This window comes from Colossoma macropomum, unplaced genomic scaffold (assembly GCF_904425465.1).
Source record: "Colossoma macropomum unplaced genomic scaffold, Colossoma_macropomum, whole genome shotgun sequence".
Taxonomy (NCBI): Eukaryota; Metazoa; Chordata; class Actinopteri; order Characiformes; family Serrasalmidae; genus Colossoma; species Colossoma macropomum.
The window spans coordinates 12530012-12556091 of NW_023494792.1; the positions used below are offsets into that span (position 1 = coordinate 12530012).

Here is a 26080-nt window from a genome sequence, read left to right on the forward strand (position 1 = left end):
ACGTTAGATAAAATTTATAGTGTTAAGTTTATAAAATAATATTAGGTCAGTGACACTGCTTATGTTGACATCCCCAACATGGCTAACATTTGGCGAGGGAAGTGATTTGGTTGGCTGTAACGAAAATACAGTGTTAAATCATGAGCGGCTACTTCAGATTTTGAAAAAATGCAAGTAAAATATAAAATAAAAATACAAACTCAAGCACACATCGGTCTTCGCTACACTCAATTTTTTAAAAAAGTTCATTTTTTTATTATTTTAGCAATTGCAGTTATTAACAATTCTGAAATCTGGGAATGCTGTAGTTCCCATGTTCATGGAATTTTTTGGAAGCTTGTCGTTATCAAGGAACAAACTATCGCGATAAAAATCAAGATTAGTTCATAGCAGCGCTAGTGTACCTACTCTTTATCTGCTACTCTTATCAAAAAGTTAATACTCCATTGCATTGCTGCTACATATCTGCTTTTAAATCAGTTCTCTTATCTCATATCTCTTTTCTCCCAAAACAGGATTAAGGAAGCAGTGGGGCCTGAGTGAGGCTTTTCTTGTGCCAATATGATGCCCCCTTGGACATATAATTATACAGCACTTCCTTGTCAGCCACCACTGTGACAATAAGTTGCTACCCACACACATTCCATCCAGGGAAGTTACCCAGTCCATTCTAAACTCTTTGAACTGACCATTTTACCATGCTTTAGACCAAAGGTCTATACTCCTGCATACATCTAGAACAGTCCTCTCCCACTGCGAGCAGGCCCCTCCCTCTCTCACCATAAACACTTAACTAACACAAACTCAGACAGGTAACCATTAGCCAAATACACTTCAGTCAGCCATCGAACACATATGAACACATATCTCACCCTTCTTGCTTCAGTGTTTTTCTTTCTCACTTTTTTCCTAATTTAGCATTCAATCTTTGCACTTAAGACAAGGAAATATATCATAAAACATATTTTCACATATAAACATATCATCTATACATAGTCTATATATAGAAACTTTGATGCATGTTAATAAAATAAGATTTTCCATTTTCAAATGGTGCAAAAACAAAAAATGAAAAAACAGTTATTATGTGATAGCAATTATATACAAGATCTACTAGCATATGTTATGTGGAGGACAGGAGGATTTTTTTTTTCATCTAATTACTTAAAAAAAAATTTAAGAGCCTACTTGTCCTCTTTATACTGTAGCTGAATCCTCTGCACTGTACATGGAATACATGATGGATGCCTGATATCTCTATCAGTCATGAATTCCAGGAAATCAATTGAAGCAATGTTCAGACAGCGTCGTCTCTGCTCTGTATGTCAAGGAGGCTGTCAGCCACTGGAAGTGTGACAGGCGAGATGACACACTGCCTCGTATGCGTGTGTCTGTCTGTCTCTTTGCAACAAATGTTGCTACTTTAATAACCATCTGAAAGATTTGTACTTGTCACAGAGTGCCTAGTTCCACCATAATCATTTCACATGCGATCCTCATGCACTTGAGCCATTTCTACAACAGCGTTAAATCATGACAAAAAATACCACCAATGACACAATTTGGTTTATATAATATGGAAAAAAAGTGCCCATTCATAAAACTGAATGTCACATCTGAAAGCCTACTATCCCTCTGTTCCAGTGGTTTTTACCCTCATTGCACTGCAATTTTTGTGTTTTTTTGTGCTTCAACATGTCTGACTCAACTCATGAGGTAATTATCAAGCCCTTTATGAGCTGAATCAGGTGTGTTAGTGCAAGAAAAACACAAACAGTGATAGTGTACGTGGTCTCCATGGCCAATCTGAGAACACTTATACTGGTTAGCGCAGTCATTTTTATAGTATATCAGGTAAAAATCACATTAATAAATTCCTTCTCCAAAAAGTTACCCTCCACAGCATCATCAGTTTCAACGTCTCGTAAAACAGGTCAAGTGCAAAGGCTCTACTGTGTTAAATAAAGGTTTAAAAAGTAAAAATCCTTCTTTTAAGTGTCTGTGCCATTTCCGCAGTAACCGATGCACCAACCACAGAAACTAAAAATTTGCTTCACATCAGGCCAACCCATGTGTCACCTGTAGTTCAACTGCAAGTGAACATCTTGAATGTGTGCTCCTGATGGTGTGGAAGATTGGAGGGTTTTTATCCTGAAACAGAAGCTGCTTCATTTCAGTGACATTACACCTGTCAACCGCGATAAGCGTGTCCGCCTCTTCTGCTGAACAGAACACAGAGAATAGCAGGAACACACACCAATCCAATTAGACCCTAATTGAGTGCTGCAAGGCTCACTGATTACAACTGCTGCTCACTAATAGAACAAGCTTTAGCACAGCAACCTCAGAAATTAGGCACGTGACCCCTGAGTCTTTAGGGTGCCAGTCCATAATGCTGGGGGCAACAGGGGTGAATCAGCTTTGGCGCTTCACAAGACCCTTTCAGGTCATCAAAAGCATAAAAAGGTAAGGTACATTTATCATTCAGTGACAAAGGCAAATCAGCTATTATTAGGCATAACATTCATCCATTAAGCTTAAATACATAAAAGGAACTGATTCATCTAAAAAGAAAGGCATGTCTTTACTTACATGAGTATACGGGAAGGGCGGGTGGCTTTGTGACGGGGTGTCATCATGGGAAAATAGGGCCAGGCTATTTGAGTCAGGCGTCTTGTCTTCAGGTTGCACTGCGGGGGATTCACTGCTTGGAGATGATGGGAGCATCTCACTGGTGAGGTCTATTTCCGCATCAGGATGTGGCTCTGAGTTCCAAACGGGCTACAGAAAGGGATCATAAACAGGTGTTAAAAAAATGATTGCCTTACAGTAGGGGTGCAATGATACACAAATTTCACAATACAATATGTAATGTGGGTCTTGCACCATAAAACAATATAACAAATTTCACAGTACAACATGAAAAAAAGATTAAAAAAAAGATATGCAGAGATTGACCTTGCTCTTTTTTCAATTTTGATCAATACCCAGTTACCAAAACAAGACCTCAGCATCTGGCGAAAGGATAATTAATACAAACTAGTAATATTCTAAGAAGACACATATATGCACACACTACAAGTAAATGGTTTCAGGTGCAATGCAGGGGAGTTTTTATTTATTTTAATCTTGCTTCCACAATTGTCTTATTGTCTTACGGTTGTATCATGTAGTGATTTTTAAAAGAATAAAACCTTCCAAATTATCAGTACTCATGAGATATTTTCATAATACAAGTTATGCATCATGATATTTAGTTTTCTGGGTTTTGATAAGTTGGAACACAGCAACAAATAGTACTACACTGAAAAATACTATCAAAAACTATGAACAGTGATTTTTTTTTTAATACAAGGTTTTACAATTTGCACTAAATCCAAATAAACATGAATATTTATGCTGTCTTTGTAATGAAACATCAAGTTGACCAGTGTTCTTTAGGTATTGATAATATCCACAATATGCTCAGGAAAGTAAATTATAACATTATGGCATAATTTATCATGATAATGATAAATATTGTCATATTGTCCAGCCTTAGTCTGATATGACATTTTTTACTGCATAAACTATAAACTAGCATGTAACTGTATTTGAATGACACTACATATTTTCTCACAACCCCGCACTACCAATGAATGTTTGTTGTAATGCCTCTAGCTAGGGATCATCATAACTGCCACTTATGGCCAGTTGTGCAAAAATGACTGCAAAACAGAAGGAGACAGCAGTCCTTTCTTACCCCTGGCGACCATGGCCTTGGTGATGCACACTCAGTGTCTGGTAACTTTTCCAGGTGTCCAGACAGGCTGACCTGTTCCTGAAAAGACCCCAGACTTAGAGTGGCATCACAGGGAGAGCATGAAGCAGTCTCTCTATCAAACAGTTTCTTCTTTATCACAGGTAAGCTAGAAGCACTGATCTCATTCAGCATGACAACTGGCCTGGCCTCATGAAAGGCCACAGAGTAGAGCAGGCGTCCACAGTGCATGGCCAGATAGTCATTCTGTACACGTAGCAGCGCCATCATGCCACTGTACTGGTAGAGCTCCTCCTCTGGGTCTGCAAACAGGTTAATGCGGGGGGCGTTGGTCCTGGGGTATATGGCAAAGAATCCCTCACCTGCCTTCATCTCCGAGTCAGTCACACGAATTGCCTCTACTTTTAGCCGGACATCATGGTTTCTGTCATTCTTGCAAAAACCTAACAAAGCAATAAAACTCAGACTAAGACAAAGCTAGGATGGTCATGACTGTTTAGCTTAAGTCCATGAAAGACTTCATCAAATAGTGGTAACCTAAAACACTCATCAACAAAACATTATGAGGTCTTAGGAATGCAGAGTTGAAACAGCCTACCTTTGGGCAGAGTGAAGACAAACTTGTTGCTGGAAAAAGCATAGATTTCATCCAAGCTAGCCTGTTCAACAGTATCAGTAGAGACGGAGCTCGACTGTAGAATCTCTCCATCTTTCACTCTGAGCTGGACCCCAGCAGCAGAACCTGCCAGAAGTGGATTCTCCACAGTCAGCATGAGCCGGTACTGACCCAGCTGATTAAACTGGACATTTAAAATCTCAAAGACAAAGTCCAGCTTCTTCTCTTCAATTTTAATGCTGTTCCTCAGCATTACTAACACTCATACACTGCTTTTTCAGTCGGGGTCAGGAGAGAGTTCAGTACAAATAGAGAGTAGTGGCATTTTAAGTTGCCATCATATGTTTTGTTGTTGTTGCTAGAGCTACAGAGAGAACACCACACACCTTGACATGAAAGTAAACAGATGATGTGAGGTCAATGCCTGCCTATGATAATCAAAGGTGCTATAAAACAGAGTGTGCTGCTCAGCGCCATGTGTTTTCATGGCAGTGTCTATATAAAGTGATAAGGAATGCAACACCATGTTAAAGGCTGCATGCTGCAAAATATATCTTGCTGATATGTTCATAAGCATGTGAACATACCAATGATCAAAGGCCATTTCTTTGAACTTCAGCCAAGATGTGCCCTATTGTAGCTCCCACTGCACTTTCACCATGCCCTTTTTTTCCCCTTCTTTTTTTCCTTCTTCAGGTTCATTACGAAGATCTGGAAGATGGGGTCAAAGTCTGGTGAGCCTGCATGCAGTGTTCAGATATTTTCGTCTCCTTGCTAAATATAAAGCATTCATAACAATAACTGGATAGTTTAAGTTGCTAACTTTTGAAACCTGTATACTTAAAAAGTTTAGGGACACCCTCGACAAGCTTACTGGACTATTTATTTTTTTTGGCAAGAAGTCAAGGAGAATCTCCTGCAACCACAGAAAATCTACTTCAACCAAGGTACAACAGACATTATACATGCAAAAGTGTTCTGACAAACGTACTGTCTTATTTTCCATTTACATGTTTTCATCACTCCCATTTCCTCTGTTTGCTCCGGTCTGAAAATTGGCAAATAGTGAAAAAGGTATAATAGTGCCTAAAACTAAAACTTCACATGAGGAAAATCCTTAAGTCCTTAAACTGATGGACTAACCGAACAATACATGTAAATGGCAAAAACTGTTTAACGCTTAAAATCGTCTGACTCACTTACACGCCTCCTCCGTGATGCTGTGAGGTGAGTGGTATTGAGATTATGATCAGCCTGTACAGTTTAAAACACACCGTCACCACATTCAGTGTCAAAAACCACTTTTAACGGGCTACCTTTTGTACCAACGAGTAAGAAAACGTAAAACAAAATCTCATAGGATTTTTTAAACAGTATTAACTTGTAAGGGGTAAATATAACAGCACAGCTTCTGTGTGTAAACGAGGGCGCCACGCTTAAGCGGGGTAGATGGTTGTTGTCTCCCCACAGGTGTATTAACTAGCAAGTTGCTAATCGGTAGCTAATAATATTACGCCCCCCAAAAATGCTTCTCTTCTGAGACATCCAACACCATATTCCACTCAAAAAGATGTGTATATATATAATGCAGCAGAGTCCGCAATACCTGATAGACGAGACACTCTGATGGCTTAAAAGAGTAAATTTAAGAAGCGTCATTTCGCAGCTAGATGACCTGATGCAAAGACCTCGGGCTGTCCATTAAAGAGCCTATACTCTCTTTTTTTCTTGCATTTATTTTTCTCCCTGAGGTCCACTTACTATACAATTCGTGTTTACGTGGAAAAGTCCTAACCTATTTTTATCTATTAGAATAAAATCTCACTGTATTGTTCCTCATTCAAAAATCAGTCCAGGCTGAAACACTCCTTATAACTTCAAGGTGAATTGCAGGCTAAACTGCTGTAGGCTGAATATGCAGATATATGCAAATATGTTGGTTCTTCATGACCGTCACAATCACTCAGCTTAGTTTCCATATATGGACCGTATGGGGACACTGGGGAGTGAACAGTACATATACTACAACACACAACACACATATTTTAAAAAAGTGAGGAAATCTTGTTTTTCGTTAATATATGGGCGTTTTAAGAGGAAACTTCTATTGAACAGTCTGAACTTACCTGTTTAAGCCCAGTCCAGTACTGTTTTGTTATGTAGTGCTGTTCACAAATTGCCAGCGACAGATGGTCACGTCCCTGGTTTGAGATCTTGCTGAGCCATTTCTATATAAAATGCTGGAGTGTAGTGCCTTTTATGAAATGTGATCTGTCAGTAATATGGACAGCCAATAATGGTCTCGTAAGGAACAATACAATTTAAAAGGCAAGAGCAGTTGTCTATTATGGGTCTCCTTTAAGAAAAGAAAAAAGGTCATTATTATCTTAAGGCTGCTGAGATCAGGGGATTAAGCTGTCACCTGCCCTGTGTCCATGATGGATGGCTGTTTTTCTTACCCAACATTAAATGTCCCAGTCTGTCATTGGCATACCCAGGTTAGCACCATGGAGACTTCTTTTCCTTTAACCGGCTGATGTAAGTGCTCCCAAGAGACTGTGAGTGATGATTGCGGATATGAAATCATTAGAGAGAACGTCTGTCTTGCACTGTCTGATCCATGCCACTGTCTCTTTAATTAGATTCAGTCATGTAAGAGGTTCAGGGCAGAGACAGGATCCCATTTCTAGTTAGTGAGTGGGCTGTGTGAGTGCTGCACCCAACTTTAAAAGCAGTGGAGGCCTATATCCTGCTAGAGATGGCTTTAGTCATTGTCTACAGAAATGTGTGATATAGATTGGTGCAAATGTAAGTAACATGAGGAAGGTTAAGCATTATGCATTCCTTTTGAAAATGTTTTGTGGAGAAAAACCTTTTTTTGTAGTGCATCTCCCTTATATGTGAAGTTCACTGTCAAGGCTATTTCCCATACAGCCTATAAACTGAATCTAATCTAAATCATTATTTTTCTCATTCATTATTCTTGGCACTGTTTTTCTTGTGCTCAATAGTACACCATAATGTAACAATTAGACATTGTCTAAGGCAGTCCTTTTGCCAACTGACTTATCAACAGGTTTTTTGTTCATAATTTACAGCTCAGCCTCAGTTAGACCTCCAAAACCGAGTGTCATTTTTCCACCTGGTGCAAACAAACTCTCTGGCACAAATCCACCACCGTCTCGGTGATGTAAGTCTTCAAAGCATTCTTTGTTCAGCACCCTCTATTTATCCAGACCCTTATTTTTCTCACAGGGGTGATTCTAGGGGCTGTTGTCCCCCTCTCAGGAGTGGTCTTGGTACCTTTTTTAACTGTCTTTGACTGTAATCCCTGCATAATGAGAGTGGCAAACCAACCCTAACACTGAGACTCGGGTTACAAAACTTGAGTGCCAACACAGAGAGAGAGGGACAGAGGAAAAAAGGAGTAGAGATCAAGAGTGGCAGGAAAGACAGCTTTGTTGTGTTCTCCAACCAAATGGAATAACGCTGTTGTTTCCCTACAAATGACAAAACTCAGAATTCAGCCATCTTTGTCTTATTCAGGTCATTAAATGTGTGTAATTGGTGCTGAAGTGCTGAAGGAAAAGTAGGCGTAAACCTTTACCCCCACCCTGTCTTCATTCCACTCGTGTGGCCCTAGTTTTCTGAGCTGATGGAAGACTCCCCAAGTACAGGCTTTCTAATATCAGTTCCAATGATTCATTATAATTTTGATCAATTTGATGTGAGATGTTATTCTAGTGAAACTTACAGAGTCAGAATTGTTTACAGTGGTGGTGATAGGAACGACAACTGAAGTGTTCTAAAAGCTGTATCACCAAAAGTTATTATATTAAATGGTTGTGAGTATGTTGCCTAATGCCTGAGACTTTTTGCCTGAGGCCTGGGTTTTTGATAAATTCTTGGCTTAAAACATATTTTCTTTAAAACATTCAGAGGCACATGTAGGGTGTTGTAAGACAAAGTAGTACCCAAAGAAAACTTGTGATATTGTTGCATGTTGGATGTTACTGTGTGTATCAGTCCTGTAATTCACTGCAAGTTGTAACATATCAAATAAATCATACAAGTTTATTTCCAGGTATTACATAAAAGTAAAAAAAATCCAATCCTATTTAGAATCTCCAGTAATTTAAGGTAAAACTAGTTACAGAACAACTTTGACAGGCCAAATGTTTCTTCGTCGTACTTATTTTGTGCTATCTTTATCACTATAGTGTCTTCTTTTTCTGTGTTATAGCACCAAAATTTGCATACTTGCTCCTATTGTTACGTCAGTATGTTTAAGTGACTACAAAGTGCCATTGTATGTCTCAAAACTGAATTTGCATACTTGCTCATATTATAATATCTACTATCAATGGGTCTACAGAGCACTATTGTAGGTTGTCATATAAATGTTCTGAACAGATTCACAAAGGCTACAATTGTTGTTGGGAAGGTTTTTTTCTTTCCTGAAGTCTTAAGTACTATGTTGATGACACATTTGGCTGATTCGATCAAGATCAACATAGTGTGTCTGTAGCAGTAGTAATATTGCTTTCCACCCCTTTTCTTTGACTCATCATTAGGAATCTCCCCAGTAAGATGACTCTGAAATGGAAAGGAGAATCCTCTCAATGAAATTTCCCTGTTATCGCAATGGAAAGAGTAAACGGCTGATAGGCTGAATGTTCCTCAGTTGTTCCCATCCCACACACCTACAGCCGAGGGTTTTATAAGTTCCAGTGCTCCTGGTACCCTTCATGCCGGACATCCAGCCAACAGCCCGCCCCTGAAGGCCACATAATCCCAGTAAGCCACAGGTGGCTGGAGAGATTGGCTGCCCCTGTCTGGAACGTTGCTCTCCCTGCTTTCACACTCCTTTCTTTCTCTCTCTCTCTCTCTCTCTCTCTCTCAGGCTTCCAATGTGGTGGTAATCTCCATCTGAAAAAGAAGGCCAAGACAGGAGTAGAGGAGTTTGGGGGTGGCACACTGCAGCAAGGATCTGTCACATTACTCTTCAGAAGATTCTGCTACAACACCTGGACACAGAGGCAGAAAAAGGACTTCCCAGTACTGCCAGCAGTTACTAAACTTTGGAGGGACATTTCTGTTGCATTTATGTTGCACAGTGTAACCAAACAGGAGAAGAGCAGTCTGTCCCACTGGAAGGGGGAAGAGAACCTCATACCTCTGTGCCTGACTAACTGGATCCCTTTGATATACTGATACATTTGTTTGATCCTTAAGCCAGCACAATGAGTGCAGAAGCTGGGAAGGACTATTACGACTACTCAGATTGGTATGAAAATGCTCTACCCACCAAGCCTCCTGTTGAGTAAGTGTTTTTTCTTATTTGTTAAACTTTTGAAAGTTTTGAAGTTTTTTTTATGGTACAAAATTTCCTCCCAATATAAAAGTATTAATTTATATTAAGGTCACAAACATAGCGCAAATGTACTTAGGATGCTGATAACAGTCATAATGTATAGAGGACAATTTTGATGTGTTATAGAGATGCACAATGGATCAGAATCGTATTGGTATCTGCAGATATTTGTTTAAATAAATATACTCCAGAAGAGCAAAATGTTTAGGCTTAGTTTTGACCCTCTTCAGGCCTTACCACTGTTGCTGTTAGCGATGTAGCCGCTTCTCACTCCATAATACAGTGTACTCTCAGTTACAGAGAAATACAGGACCACACCTGTGAAATCCAAGATTTTAAACTATTATTCATACTTTAAACAAAGTCTACCACTGTGATTTGAATAGATCCTTCTCAGAATTAGATGTATCTCATTGGCCCCTGTTGTTTCACACTGACAGAATATGGAGAGTTTAATTCCAAATTGCTGTATATCCTGATGTAACAGTTTTACATATAATGAGTTTTTGAAAAGAATGACAACAATTGAAAAACATTTTATTTCTGTAATAAATGCTGTATTAATCATGATGAAGCATTGATATTTCTTGTGTATGTGTAAAGCTCACTCCAAAGGACATTTTTTGAAAGTGGTCTTCAATGTGTTTCAGAAATTATGTGTTCAGAAATACATTCTTAAAAAAGGGGATTCTTCAAGGATTATTCAGGAAAGGCAATGGTCATCAAAGAACCATTTCATTGGTTAAACGGTTCTTTTCATGGTTAAATGGTCCATCACGACTGTGTGAGCCTGTTGTATATGATACTTCAGATTGTTGTATATGATACTTCAAAGATTGTTATAAAACTATTTTCTGTACTATATAAAACTCTTTTGCTATGTGCATATTACATATTTTGCTTTGTTAGTGTTTTTACAATGTGTCTTGCATTAGCTGCACCCAAGACATTCAACAGTCAAACCAAATGATACCAAGCTTCATTATTTGTGCATAGCCTCTTCACAGTCTCCTACTTGGCTTGATTTATTCATTCCTTTCTGGTCGTTCCAGTTTGCTTTGGATACGTAAGTGGCTGTTATACCTCAGTCACATTGTCTATCAATCGGTTTAAATGTATAATCTGTGCTTGGAGCAGTTATGAGGTGAGTGTTGGTCTGCTGACAGAGAAGAGTGTTGGGGGGGCTGTAGAGAGGTGTAGTCTGGGATTGAACTGTGCTGGGTGAGTAAGCGGCCTGGATCACACTGGCTTACGATAAATACCCTGTGTTTGTGAAATTTCAGAATTATCCCACCATGTGACCCCACAGCTGATGACGGCCTCTACCACATATGCATCGCAGCCATATCTGTGAGTATTTGGTTAAGAAATGTTGCCTTCTCCTTCACTTACACAGCACATCATTATTTGTAGTTTACTTCTTGTTGATGACTTTCTTATGTATTATAAGACTTCAAAGGATAATTTAATTTTATTTATGTTCCCATAAAACTCTTTTATTTGCAACAAACTTCATTTTTTTGCTAGCTTGGTAAATATTTAGTGTTAAATTTAGTTTGTTACAAAGTAAACTAAGCTTAAATCTCTAAGCATGTTATTTTGGGTGGGCAAAGCATTTATGCCAAATGGACAGCATTCATTATCACGCATCATCATCTTGTGTAACTCCTATATTTCCCATGGAGTTAGCATACAAAACCCTTGCTGCCCTGTCTTTTTTTATAAAAACAGCTGAGTGGTAATTGGCTGTGATGGACCATGTGGCAGGCAGTCCTCGGCCCACTCTTAAGACCCTGGTGGTTACCAAAGGCGCCACAGGTCATAGCAGGTCACTGATCCCAGTGCTGTGTGCACTGAACATGAACATGATGAATGAAGGCTAAGCACACATCAGAGTAAACTTATTTTGAGGAAAAGGGCCTTCCCCTTGCTTGATGAGGGTCTGCTGCTTCATTGGAACTGGGAAGCTATTTCATTGCATCAGTGGGTTCACAAGGTGGATTACGGGGACCTACAGCAGGGTTTGGGTGGTTTGCTTTTGGCAGGCATTGAGTGGGCTGGGAAATAAAGAGTGATTAAGTTTGTCTCCTGTGTCTGTTTGGAAAGTTGGTGATCATGCTGATCCTGGCAGTTCTGGCAAGACGACAGAAAGTTGGGGATAGTCTGAAAGGAGTTCCAGGTTTACTCAGGTGAGTGTGTTGTCTAGCCTGTAGACTTAAGATCCCAGTCATATTCACTCTACTTCATCATCCTTATACTGGTAAAAAAAAAGGTGACATAAAGGGTTCTTTAAAGTGAAGCTGTAGAAGAGGCAGTTGAGTGGTTTCAGTTGAGTTTTAAAGGAACCATCTACTGAAAGGCTCTTTAGGGGAACAAAAGTGGTTCTTTTACGGAACCACTACAAAAATGTACTGCTTTGTCACTAAACTATAAATTGTATAAACCAGGCTTGTGTAGGTCTTCTTTGCATGTCTTAAGCTTGTATGGTTTGAGCTTAATATAATTGGTTCTGTTCTCCTTTCTGAAGCCCAGTAAACTTCCTTGATCATACACAGCACAAAGGACTGTCAGTGGCTGTGTTTGGGGTGCTTTTCTGCAAGATTGTTGGACTGGCCCTAGCCCCCAACCCACTCCCTTTTACTAAGGACACCCAGTATAAAGGTATGAGGATAAATCTATGCAAGAGACATGGTGGCGATGGGGCAGATGCTACTCCATTGACAAATCTCCCTTTTCCCTGTATAATAGTACAAGCAACAAAGTTTTTGTGGATAAAAAAAATATTATTTTTTGGGGCAATGAATTGTTTTTTGTGTGTGAGACCACCAAAGTAGCTGCGAAAGATAACTAGTAAAGAATATGTGAACTAGGGGCATAGTGAGTCACTCCTGCTTTGGAGCTATCAAATGAACACTGTCTATTCACAAAGTGGCACCTTTCCAAAACCAGGCTTCATTCACACAAGAGGATGAAAAATAGCTGCTCACTTGGCTCTGCAGACAGTTCAACTGATATTCTTAGTTATGTTACTGAACATAATCATGTTATTGTTGTGTCTAAATTTCTAGTAACTTATCCTCATGAGGTCTAAACAAAGTGGTAGTGCCTGTATTTATTTTAGAGAATCTTCTCTGCAGTGTACAGTGTATGTGACACCACATACAACAGTTTCATAGATTTATAGTTTTGTTTGATTTCAGTGAAACATTTGAAGAATGAAGAAAACATTGTCACACACATTCTTCTTACTTAACTATATTAACTGATTTGAATATTACACGACCTTAATGACACAATAATAATAATACACTAAAATGTTGTGAGAAACTGTTAAAGGTATGTTGTCCATTTGTAGTCATTTGTTCTTCATTTCCCCAGAGTACTGGCTAATCCTGGCACTGTTCTACTACCCTGCTTTGTACTATCCTTTGCTGGCCTGTGGCACACTCCACAACAAGGTGGGCTACGTGCTGGGCAGCCTGTTGTCATGGACACATTTTGGAGTCCTCGTCTGGCAGAAAGTGGATTGCCCCAAAACACCACAGGTAGGACTTATCCTAAGCTTAGTATTCAATATCTTAATTTAGTTTTGAACAGCAGTTTAGTAAGTTTCAGGTTTGCCAGAAGTAAGTTATCTTCAGTTAATGCTATCGTTCCCCACTGCTTTTTCAGTGAGTCTTCATTGTGTCAGATTTTGGCCTACTTGTTGCATCTTAACTCTGAGTATTCCATTTCCTTGCTCAATCTATTGTCTTCATGTCTTCTTAATGAATGGTCAACATTCAAAACGATTGGTTCTGCTTCAGTATGAGCCACAGCAGAGCTTTTGTTGGAGTTAATCACTTTAGTTTCTGTCAGCATTAAGAAACCTTCTTTTCTTAAAGGTAAGGAAATCATTAGATAAACGGGCTTGTTGTCATTGAAAACTTTTTGGTTGTCTTTGAAAAGCTTGGAGACGTGTTCAAGTTTACGCAACTTAATATCTTAAATTGAAAGCTCTTGATGCACTAGGAAAGCAGAAAGTCTTTTAGACCAAGCTGCATAAAAGTAGGATATCTGAAGTTGTTTTTCTTAATGTTTGTCATCCTCTGCAGATATATAAATACTATGCCCTGTTCAGCAGCCTGCCTCAGATTGCCTGCTTGGCATTTCTCAGTTTCCAGTATCCTCTACTCCTGTTCAAGGGCTTAAAGGGCACAGAGAAAAGCAATGCCTCTGAGGTGAGTCTGAACCTTCAGAGATGTGTACATGGGATGGAACGAGCGCCTAACAGCATAATGACACTGATTCTGTGCAAACATGTATCATTGCTGTCAATTCAGTCTTTTAATTCTGTCTTTTAATTTTTTTGTATTGTTATGTACTGAAAGCACCAGTTGCCTTTTTTTACATTTCATGATGAGTGTCCCAGTAGATGTTTCAAGAGTAATTTCGTATTTAAGTAATGTTAAGAACATTTGAACATTTTAGTTACTGTTTTCAGTGATACGTTTCTTGTGACTATGACATGCTCTTTTTGTTAATGTCTATTCTAATAGTCTGTGTTTTTTTAGATTAACGTAGATTTATGATTTGGGCTTTTGTATAAGCTAAAAGTCTAAAATCTATGGGATCCGTACCTTATTCACTGACCATGTGCACATGTGAGAAAGTTCTTAAATTACTAATGACAACTCATACTTTGCTAGGATTAGGAGTAGAACAATGCAAAGAGGAAAACTGCGTGTAAACACCAGTATGGCGTTACACATTCCTAATCATAATAAGCAGCTTTCTGAGGTTGCGTTGTGGTCTGTGGCAGAACAGATTACACAGACGTTGCGTTATTTTCCCACAGAAAATGCACAATGCTGGTCTTATGTGGCCATAATCTGCAAGACAAATATGCTGGGGTGAAGCAGAGAGGAGGAGGATCTTCTCAGGATCTACTTCAGATTTTAATTAGATAAATTTAGATTGTATTGGGATTATATTGTCTACAAATGTCTTGGAATGCACACAGTTGTTAAGTCATTTACTGTATACTTTGATTTTGTCACAGGACCTAAAGAGCAGCTACTACAGAGACTATGTAAAGAAGATTCTCAAAAAGAAGAAGGCTTCCAAAGCAAGGTCAGATGGTGTGAGTTGTAATGAAGTTAATCTAAAAGGATAAATTAGCTTCACAAAATGGGAATAGTTAGTCTTACATGTCAAGAGATGTTCTGTTCACTGACCTTAATGTTTTAAAGATATCTATACTGTAAATGGTATGCAAATGAAATCCAGGCTCATGGCCAAGCCAAATGGACAGACTTTAGCAGAGTTCCTAAACCTAGTATCTGTTGAAAGACAGCTAATTAAAACTCGAGCTTATTCATGCAAAAGATGGAGTAGATAATGATCAGTCTGGCTCACTGAGTCTTAAATATAGAAATTCCTAATCTACCTGTTTGCAGACTACATAAATGACTTCACTACCTGCATAGATGCTCATTTCCTTTAAGCAAAGCTACTGAAAGCGATAAGAAAGGTCACTGGGAATAGGCGAGCAGATGATTCCTGTACTGCGGAAACTGTTTAACACTGTAAGGCAAGATGTACAGTGCTACATGCTACAGAGGTCCCTTAATAACAAATACACATCATTTAGACTGTTAGAAAAGGTGAAGTGTATATGCATATGTGCTTCCACAACTTGCTGCTTTTATTGACTTTATTACGTTACTAAAAATGCATTTAATTGATTAACACCGCATTGTTTTCTTTTGCAGTACAAGCAGTTCTAGGCCAAAGCTGTCTGAACGAATCTCTGATGCATTCAAGTCTTACATATACACACCTGAAGAAGGTAAATATGTCATTTTGCATATATGTTAGTGAACATTTGGCTATATAGTGCTGTGCGAAAGTCAGAGAGTACTCTTCATTTATTTAATTTCCAGTCAAAACTGTCATTTTTTTTCTTCAGCATCAGGAAAAAAGCAAAAGACATATGTAATAAAAATTACACTGTAATTTTAAAATGACACTTTAACAACTAAATATAATATCAAAATTGTCTGTTTAGTGTCTGCCTTTTACCTTTATCACAGCTTCCATTCCATTTAGAGACTTGCTTTCAGTTCTTTAAAGATACTTGCAGGGATATTTTTCACACCTTCAAATTTCTGTCTTACAAGTTGGTTGCATTTTCTGCCTCTCACGATCCGAGTAATCTTATTCAGTGATGTGTAGGTCTGGACTCTGGGGTGGTCAGTCCATTGTTTTGAAAACACCAGCAGCTTCTTTGTTTAATTTGCAAATTTGCTACATTTTTGTCCAGTTACTTTTCTCAATATCAGCTTCTTTATGCCTACACATCCTTTCAGACCCATAGTGTTGAGTTGTCTTCTCACAGTGGAAGGATGGACAGAAACACCTGTGGATTTTTTTCAGATCTGAAACAAGAATGGAGCTTGTTTTTTCTCCTATTTAAAGATAACAGCTTGAAGTATTGTTTTTCTCGTGGTGACAGTTTTGGTGGTCTACCAGATCTTGCTTACAAGACCTGTTCTTGAATGAAAATCCAGTCTCCAATTGGAGCTCTCTCTTCTTCAACACAGGAATTTTTATCCAACAATTTCAGTTTTTATGAGTCCCATTTTCTCTGTATCTTTTAATAATTTTTAAAATAATTTTCAAAAAGGTCCTATTTTTCCCATATTTCATTTGATTTTCCCTTTCATTATACAGGTAGGTTATTTTATAAATAATATTCTCAGGACTTGTACTTGGCCATTTTGAGTGGAAATTAAATAAATGAAGGGTCTCTGACCTTTGCACAGTACTGTAATTCAGTGTTAAGCAGTGATATCCATTTTGTCATTATTTTGTGATCTTTTGTATCAGTTTTCAGGTTCCCACTTAAATTAGCCATCTCTCTGGTTGTGGCATTCATTGCACTTTATCAGGTGTGTATATATGTAAAACTTCAGTTTTTGGGTGACTGCTGTAGGAACACTGCACTGCATAGTTATTTGCCATTCGTCCATGCTCTCTCAGATGGCGCTCTTGCTGTTCACTGGAGTAGTGCCCACACTCCAGATTGTCCGGAGAGGAGTGGATGAAGATATTGCGTTTCTCCTGGCTGGCTTCAACATTATTTTGTCAGACGACCGTAAAGAGGTGGTCAAGATAGTGGTGCACTACATGTGGTGTGTTGAGGGTGAGTCCAGTGTCCTTCGCTTCAGCATCTTCATGTACCAAACAGGAAATGCTGCTGCTGGCAAAGTAGATTTCCACCGTGTTAGTTAGTGAACTCTGAGCTGACACTGAAATGTCTGCAATGCTGAATCAGCAGTTCCTGACTGATGCTTTAGACCTGCAGTAAGACCTAATTTATATATGTATAATTGAGGAATAAGTGGAAAAATCAAGCAATGTATAATGGTATAATGCGATAATGGTATAAAATGGTATAAATGACTGACTTCCAGTCAGCTACTTGCTACTGTGCAGTTTACACAGTACCAGTATACCAACTGTTGCTGTTTGTAGGCTGCCTATGATTAGCTTTTCATGATGTGTGAAGTTGTTCAGTGCTTTTGAAGTACTTGTGACATGATATTGTAAATATATTATATATTAATGTTAACATATTATTATATTGCCCACCTCTTTTTACACCTGATAGAAGTGATTTTATTTTAGTGATTTATATATTTAAAACATGGTCTTCTCAAATATGCTAACACTACAGTGTAACAGAAGTAATTCAGGATACTATCTCATTGATATGGATGCGACTGAAGACTCTAAGGTTTCATGCACCACAGAAATGGCTGTCTGCAGTCTAATCATATTAAGCTTCTCGGGAACGGCAGGAAATATTGCTCAGAGGCCTGTAATGGATCCTATACTGAGAGTATGGATCCACTGTCACTCAACCTTATACACACAGGAGTAAATCTATACCATCTACACAAGACCATGCACAAGCACACACACATGCTGCAGGGGGAATAGTGATGGAGTCAGCAGAGCAGACTGCTGGACTGTGGCAGAGCTTGTTTGCTAATCAGCGGATGGTGAAAAGTGCTGAGAGAGTGATGTGTGTGCAGCTCATGTGATGGTAAGGTTGTCGTTTCAGTGTGCTACGTCTCAGCAGTGACCCTGTGCTGCTTGGTCAATCTGGCTATGTTTATGAGGTCCATGGTCCTGCACAGGTATGGCTGAAAAGGAGCTGAAATTGCAGACTGTAAAGTCTCTGTTTAACCCTTTGTATGACTGGTTTTTCAGAGACTCAGGAATGGTGTTGGGGTAGTTACTCAACATCTGTCACTATTCGTGGCTTTGAACAAGATGTAGGCAGTTAGGCTGATTAAAATTATGAACAGCAGATGCTTTTTGAAAACGAGAAAGTAGCCAGGGGAAACAGTTCCAAAACAGCTGTTCCATAATAGAATCTTAAGAAATAAACTGTAAATCTTACAGAGCTGTCAGAGCTATTCCTGAGTAAAAATCCAGTCTGGACTTTGTAGGTGAGTTTGGGGCTCTCTCTTCTTTGGCAGAGTGATCTTGATCCGACAGTTTCATATTAGCGTGATTAAAGACTTCAACTGATTGTTCGTTGAGTTTATAGTTCATAGTTCGCTGGGTTTCCTACACTCTCAAAAAAACACAGTAAAATGCAACAGGTAGCACGTTATGCAAATGACAGTCTATACAGTCGATAGCAGTTTAGCTCCACCCATTCACATTGAACTTATAAGAAGTATTCCATCACCTACTGCAGTGGTCACCAACACTGGTCCTGGAGATCTGTCTTCATGCAGAGTCTAGTTGAGTAAGGAAGAGGCAGCATTTTAGGTGCAGGTTAGAACAAAATTCTGCAGGAAAGTAGTTCTCCATGTGCTGGAGTAGCCAGCCAATATGGGACCCCTCAAAAAATGGGATATTTCACACACTAGGTGCAATGTCTGAGGGACATGCAAGTAACAAAATTCTTAAGTCAGTAAGTATAATTTGATTACTAGAATTTAAGCTGTAATGCACTACTTTGTTACTGGAAAAATGACTGTAATGCACTGCTCACACTATATACCTTATAAACTGAATCTGTCCTTCACTCACTGTTTTTTCACACACACACACACACACACACACATAGACTAGATCAAAAATAACACTAATGGCAGCAGTCGCTGTATTCTCAGTGATAACAGTTACTGCAAATGGGAGCAGGCATTATCTGCCCCTAATGAAAATTGGGTAATTATACTTAGTAATACCTGCCTGAAAATAATGGCTTTTTAAAATGAGCTTTTTTTCATTGTCTCATAGCAATTTGATTCAATTGCAGGCAATTCCATTGCAGTTCTTTCTTTAGGGATCTTTCCATTGTACTATATTTGCCTCATACATTATGTCTCTTTTAACTCTCAAAATGGCTTATGTGTGTATTCAGGTCCAATCTTAGGGGGCTGTACCGAGGGGACATCTACAATGTGTATAACTGCCAGAGAAGTATAAGACCTTCACGTCCTGCCCTGGTCTGCTGGATGGGCTACACAAGCTACCAAGCTGCTTTCATTTGTCTAGGTAAAGTTAGATTCAACACAAATCTACATTTTTACATATTATAGTAAATCAGGGTGCCAAAAGTTGGGACATGAGGATGTTTGATTTGACCCTCTGGAACGTTACCCCAAACCAACCCCCTCGTCTAATGAGAAAGCTTTAATAGAACATATCATCGCTGTTTGAACAAAACCTCACATCTCTGAAATCATAACTTTACAGGAGAAGGAAAAAAACATTTTTAACTTGTAAATTAAAGTGTCCAAGTGTCTGTTCATCATAAAAATTTAACACATTGCATTGGGTAACTGGTGTTTTCAAATTATTCTTAATTTCCTGTGAAATTGAATTTTGGAACCAATTTTGAACCTGACTATCTTCTCTATTTGTTAACACCCCTGGAGTACACCCTTTTGCTGTTTGCCATTCATTCTTTGTCCTCACTTTTTTGAGTATTTTTTGTGGAAATTTAGATTTAACTACAGACTTTGAACAATGTTTTGCATTTACATAAGAGACCATTTACATAAGATATATAAATATTATTTATGTTATGGGATATATTATGTTCCATATCATGGAAAAACAAATTTTTCTTATTTTTTTATTTAGAAGAATTTGGTGTAGCAGATAACAGTATTAACATTTCAAACCGTACCATTCACACTCAAGTCCATACAGTCCGTATAAGGAAACTAAACAGTAAAAATAGGCTTGAGTTCATTGCTTCTCTGATGTCATGAAAATCAGCGCATTCACTTTCACAGCAGTTTAGCTCCACCCATTCACTTTGGAGTTATAAGGGGTGCCTCAGCCTGAGGCACAATAAAACCAGAACAGAGCTCATTTACATATCATTCTTAAAGGCACAGTAACAGAATAGCATGTTTTATCCTAAAGGATAAAAAGAGATTGGACAGTGGTCACGTAGAGATGACTCTTAGGTATGTAAACCTGTACAAATATCATTAATGAACCTAAAAAATCCTAAAATATAAGGAGAATGTAGAATATGATCCCTTTTAACAAAGGGAGCTGGAATACAACAAGTTAGAATAATTTTCATTACTTTTGTCCAATGTTAGTATCATAACTGAATCACTCCTTGTGTCTGTATTCATCAAGGTATGATCATTCAGACTCTGGTGTTCTTCATCTGCCTTGTGTTCTTTGTGTTCCTCATCGTCATTCCTATCTTTTATGGAAAGAACTTGATGCTCTTCCATGTCATTGGCAGAATGTGGTGAGTAAATTTCACTTCCACTGAGGATGATGCTGATAATACTTAATGATGGTAGTGGTCAGTGATTTTCTAGAGTCTCCTCCACGCCAGCATCATGGCTCTATCCTCAAGAGTACTACACAAAATCTTTATGACAACATTCTCTCATCTAATTCATAAACATTTATAGAAGTGCCCCTTAAAACAAATCCCCTGTCTCTGCCCACAGGCCCTTCTGGTTGATGTTGTTCTTGGCTGTGCTTATCCAGCACCTTACATCCAGGTTCTTGTTTATTAAAAAGGAAGCTGGAACAAGAGACCTTACTAACAGGTATGGCTTCTCTGTGTCCAGTGAAACATGGCTTTCAGTTTGAGAACATTCCTCAGTCTGTTATGTCTTAATAGCCAATTTAAAATTAGTTTGTGATGATGTTAATTTTATTCATTTTGTAAATATCTTGTTTCCACAGGGGTAGTCTGTTCCTTCTGACCTACCTGCTCTTCCCTGTCAATGTCCTGGTGGGTATGCTGCTGGGTATTTGGAGGTTGGTGATCACAGCTCTGTTCAACATTGTCCACTTTGGCCGCGTGGACATCAGCCTCCTCAACCGCAACGTGGAGGCTTTCGACCCAGGTGCGTCAGACTTTAGGAGGACTTTGACTCAACACAGTGCCTTTTTTTTCAGTATTTAAACATATCATCAACTCATATCTCCAAAACAAAAATGTGCAGGAGTAGTAAAAAATACCCTTATGTTATATGTTAATGTAATACGATTTGATTCCACGACGTTATTTTGGACCACTTCTATTGGTTTATTTGTTATTAAAAGTTTATATAATGTAAAAAACAACTAGCATTTTTAAAAGGTGTAACAAAAATAAAAAATGAAAATGTGAGTCAGTGTAATGGAAAACCAAATTTAACTGGCTCTCTTAATAAAGGAGTGAAGTAAATGTAAACATGGCCAAAATTTCAAAAAGTACCATTCAATGCCCAGTCCTCACATGGAGACCATGCTGCAAAAACAGAAATTAATAATTTCTGTGATGTCACAAGAGCCAAATTGTTTACATCTATCCATCTATTTAGCCTACAGCAGTTTTGCTCCATCCATTTATATTGAGGTACTAGTGAGTGTTTCAGCTCTGGGTCCTTTTGAAATAAGGCTGAGTAAAGGCAGCCAATCAGAACAGAGCTCATTTAGCCTATCTTAAAAGAGTCTTAAAGGCTAAGTAACAAAAACAGCCTGTTTAATTTCAAAGGATAAAGTGAGATTAGAAAATGGTCATATACAAATTAATTATGACAATTTTTGGCACATAAAAACAGTGTTGTAAGTAGTTATAAGTGAACCTCAAGGGAAAAAAAAATAAAATACAAGAAAAATGTGGGATATGGGCCTTTTAATACGACCGAGGCAATGTACAATGATTACCTGTATATTTATATATTGCGTCTACAGTATATGGCAGTCTGTAAGGAGTTCCCTCATGTTCAGTTCTTGTGTGAAATGCAAAACACTCTCCATAATATATAGCCATCAGTGATGGCTATGTAATTTTTAAGACTGACTTGATATGAATGCTCGGAACAGCTGGAGAGCAAGCATAATGCAAGCTCAGACAGAATTACCATTATACACAATAGCACGTGATAGCTGAACTGGGGAAAAAGCAATCTCCAGACTCTCACCCTGAGTGTCGCTCTGCAGGCTATCGCTGCTATGCTCATTACCTGAAGATTGAGGTCAGCCAGTCTCATCCGGTGATGAAGGCCTTCTGCGGGTTACTGCTGCAGTCTCCAGGCCAGGACAAAGGCTCTGGACAGGCGGCGCGGGATGCTGAGGAAGGTGCGTGACTCAGTTTTTACGTGCACCGTTCATCAAGCAAGACAGCTAACATGCTGATCTTTAATTAGCTTGAAGTTATTATTATAAAGAGTAGGGGGCGCCGTTTCTCAATTAGTTTTTGTTCGTTTCCTCATTTATTTTTAGCCACACTGTAGGACTGAAAGGTGTTGTACTGCAATATTTTAGGTTTTTGTGATAAATGTAGTGATATTTGAAAACTGAAACAAAAAAATGGAAGGAAAATTAAGGCAGTATTTATGATATGATACGAAATTGCATTTTGCAATTACATTGCTGCATATTGTGATTGCAACACAGCTTGCAGTATACTGAAAAAAAATAGTGAATACATGATGTGACCTAGCTAAACATTCTTTTTGACCAAAAGTATTTACATTTTTTTGTTATGTGAACATCAATTTGATTCATCCAAACACCCAAAGAAAGTCTATGATTGGTCAGGATGCTCACTGCACACAATAAAACATGCAGTGATTGGTTAGAGGCTCGTTTCCATATTGCACACTTTGACAATATTAGTATTGTGAAGGCCAATGTCACCATAACAATTATGGATCAAATATATTGCATATCCCTTACCACACATCGGCCCATATTTATCAAACTCCTCACAGTAAGAATGCTGATCTGGGGTCAGCTTACACCTTTTATATAACACTGAATCGTATTACATGAACTGATGAAACCTGATCTTAGGTCTGTGTTTTTATATGGAAATGCTTGATAAGTATGGGCCATCAGTCACATCCAGTATAAGCAGGACAAAATCTGATCACGTCAGCTTTCCTTTTTTATATGCTGTTCTATAAGACTAGTGTTGTTCTGTTATTAGACAGTCTTGTAATGATTCGTGGTGGATAAATATTAGCCAGGTTCAGCAATGATGCAGTGCATCTGTGTTTGATTTCTCCAGGGCCGTTCAGGCTGTATTTGCAGGCAGTTGGCCAGCCTTGTTTAAAACATAATTGGCTCATCACACTGTCCAGCACGCAGCAAGCGAGCATATCTATCCTGATTAAATTTGTCAGTATAAATTGGGCCATAATGTGCAGTGAGTCTCTTTGGCTTCTGCTATTGCCCTCAATCACACCTGTCAAAGACCATGCAGCACTGTTCATAGTGCTAACATCCTGAGTGAGGACTGAACAGGTTATACAGTATATACTGCTTGCTACAGTCAGTGTAAAAATAACCTTGCATTTTCCTCCTGTGTGGAAGTCAAAGTCACAAAAATAGAGGTTGATGACAGATGTTAGCTTCTGAAGGAGTTAACAAACTGTCACTGCAGCAGATGGTGAGCATGCCACGGCAAACACGTGGCTCTGTCTGTAGATTAAACTCTGTTAGTCTCTCTTTGAATTTCCAGCCCTGTACAGATTGCTCCGTGCCTTTCCTTAGCCTTCCAAATTGGAAATATTTGTTGGGCTTGTTTGCATTTAGATACTGTAATAATTCCCATTGAACAGAGGGCTATTGTATTGGAGAGATTAGCATTAGGCCGGTGGATTACACAGATGGACCACTCTAATTGACTGTTTCATATTTATGCAGCCCAGAGGGCTTGTGTTTTCAGCGTGGTAATGGCATGCTAAATATGGCCCGACTGTGCTCTAAAGATTGCATTATAGCTGTCTGTAAATGGACTAGCTCTCTGATGACCCTCATTTACTGCATTGTGGTGGACTATGCTTCACACTTTAAATATGTTAACAGTGCTTTAGATAATATCTCTCTCTCTTTCTCTCTATGTTAAATATATATATATATATATATATATATATATATTTGTCTCTCTTTCTCTCTATTTTATATATATATATATATATATATATATATATATATATATATATATATATATATAAAATGTGTAATCTGTAAATATGTGTATATTTGACCTATAAAAACAGCCACAGGTAATGGAGGCTAATTTTGGTTCCCTGAACATTTGCAGGAATCCAGCTGGTCTCACAGGACAAGAAACAGAACAAGGCATCCAATGGGAAGCGGGCACGTGGACACTGGCATCTCCTCTACACGCTGGTCAATAACCCGTCCTTGGTGGGATCCAGGAAGCACTTTCAGCGACAGAGCTCCGAGAGCTTCATCAACGGGACCCTCAACCGGAGCTCCAAAGAAGAGAGCAAAAAGGAGGGTAGCACCACAGAGGCCAGCAAAGAGGCAGAAGGAGCTGCTTCTAACTAAAGACTGAAACTGATAACACAGAGAGAGAGAGAGAGAGAGAGAGAGAGAGAGAGAGAGAGAAAGAGACCCCATCCACCATCCCCAAACCACCAGGCTCTTAATACATTACATTGGATATCAGCCAGATTATGATAGTATTACTTGTCTCTGTGTAGAACGGCATTTATCCTGGATAAGTGCACTTATAGCTTAGAGCCTCAGGAAGAACTGCAGACTATCTTTGTCTGGATGGATTGATGCTCCATCTCCTTTGTGTGTTTGATTTTTTTTATCTCTCTGTTTTTTGTCCAGAATTAATGTTTTTCAGGAGATGTAGTCCGGCACTGAACTCCCCTATAACTACTTGTCTGAGGTGGCTAGAATGTTTGACTATTTATGATTGTACAGGATGTTTTTTGTTTTCTGAAAATGAATAATTATTAATTTCCACCAGTTTTCATTTATTAGTATGATTTTCACTATTGATGAAAAGATCAAACCTTTGAATATGTTCATTCTGATCTGTATATGTGGACTATGCTTATCCTTCTGCTGTTGTATTGCTAGGTTTCCATTTGAAACTGAAAATCTCACTTCACAAAATAACATCATAGAAAACGTCTGGAGGGGTCATTTTGATCATTTTGATCAGTTTGACATCGTGTTTTATTTAGTTTCAGAAGTGCCTCCTGACACTTTTGGATAAAATGAATGAATAAATCTATTTGTGATTTAAACGAAACTAACATAAAGTATATATAAATAAAAGCAATGAAATCGCGCATTGGCGGCCTCTGTGCTTTAAACAAAGGAACGCACTGCTGCACTGTCGGATCCAAAGACTGCGCACAGCGCGTCTGATCATTCAGGAAAGACGAGATATTATAAAGGCTTTTATTGTTTTTTTTTTTTCTCAGACTTTATGACACTGTGATCGTTTTTCTTCCTTTCTTTTTCTTTTCGAATCGAAAACTCGAATAGGAATGTGTTTCTTCGTTGTGAAATGAGCTATTTGATGTACTGATGTTATAAATACTGAAAGCTGTGCTCTGCCGTTGCCGTTATCCCGCGTATCAGAACCACAGCTGGATGCGCTGCCCGCGCCGCGCGAGCCGGCCAGCTGCTTGTCATTCCTTTGTCCTCTTCGGCTTTTTTTTTCATCAAATAGGTCACTAATATCCCTCACCAAACATTTAAGGACACCTCTGTCTGAAGGGCAATAGGAATCGGACTCCGGTCGCGCCGTAGCGCCTGACCTTCAGCGCGCTTTTACGCGCAGCGGGGAAACGCGAGCGCGCATCTGGGCGTCGAGACACATTTCGCTTTCGTTCGCATGAGTTTAAAACTCAGCACAATTTTCTTCTCAACGGCTCTTATTTATTTATTTATTTACTTGCTTACACATATAACATTTTTTTATTATCTTTCCCGCCTTTTCCCTCGTGCGTTTTGCGCCTTTCCCGTCAGAGTGATGATTATACTGCTTTTTAAATCTGTCTTTAAGAAATAAAGA

At 38.7% G+C, this 26080-nt stretch overlaps 2 protein-coding genes across 7 annotated transcripts in view; one reads left to right on the plus strand and one right to left on the minus strand.

Moving 5' to 3' along the window:
* The window catches only part of ccdc33 (coiled-coil domain containing 33), an 86416-nt gene extending 80733 nt beyond the window's left edge, over positions 1–5683 (minus strand). Inside the window, exons 1-5 of one of the 6 annotated variants that reach the window (XM_036576027.1) lie at positions 5580–5683; positions 5368–5424; positions 4359–4502; positions 3743–4203; positions 2593–2781 (exon numbers count right to left, since the gene is read on the minus strand). In XM_036576027.1, the coding sequence (XP_036431920.1) occupies positions 2593–2781; positions 3743–4132 (579 nt within the window). In that variant the 5' untranslated portion in view covers positions 4133–4203; positions 4359–4502; positions 5368–5424; positions 5580–5683. Of the gene's footprint in view, positions 1–2592; positions 2782–3742; positions 4204–4358; positions 4503–4963; positions 5053–5367; positions 5425–5575 lie in introns of those variants that run through there. The other 5 variants (XM_036576026.1, XM_036576029.1, XM_036576028.1 and 2 more) reach the window with 5 other exon arrangements.
* stra6 (signaling receptor and transporter of retinol STRA6) lies at positions 5063–25349 on the plus strand. Its single transcript, XM_036576033.1, has 19 exons — positions 5063–5110; positions 5225–5323; positions 9280–9699; positions 11034–11100; positions 11857–11939; positions 12278–12411; positions 13129–13295; positions 13845–13970; positions 14792–14862; positions 15504–15580; positions 16621–16682; positions 16774–16936; positions 17861–17936; positions 19178–19311; positions 20416–20533; positions 20742–20843; positions 20983–21146; positions 22228–22365; positions 24338–25349. The coding sequence occupies exons 3-19, from the start codon at positions 9620–9622 to the stop codon at positions 24586–24588; spliced, it is 2013 nt and encodes a 670-aa protein (XP_036431926.1). The 5' UTR covers positions 5063–5110; positions 5225–5323; positions 9280–9619; the 3' UTR covers positions 24589–25349.
* The last annotated feature ends 731 nt before the right edge of the window (positions 25350–26080 follow it).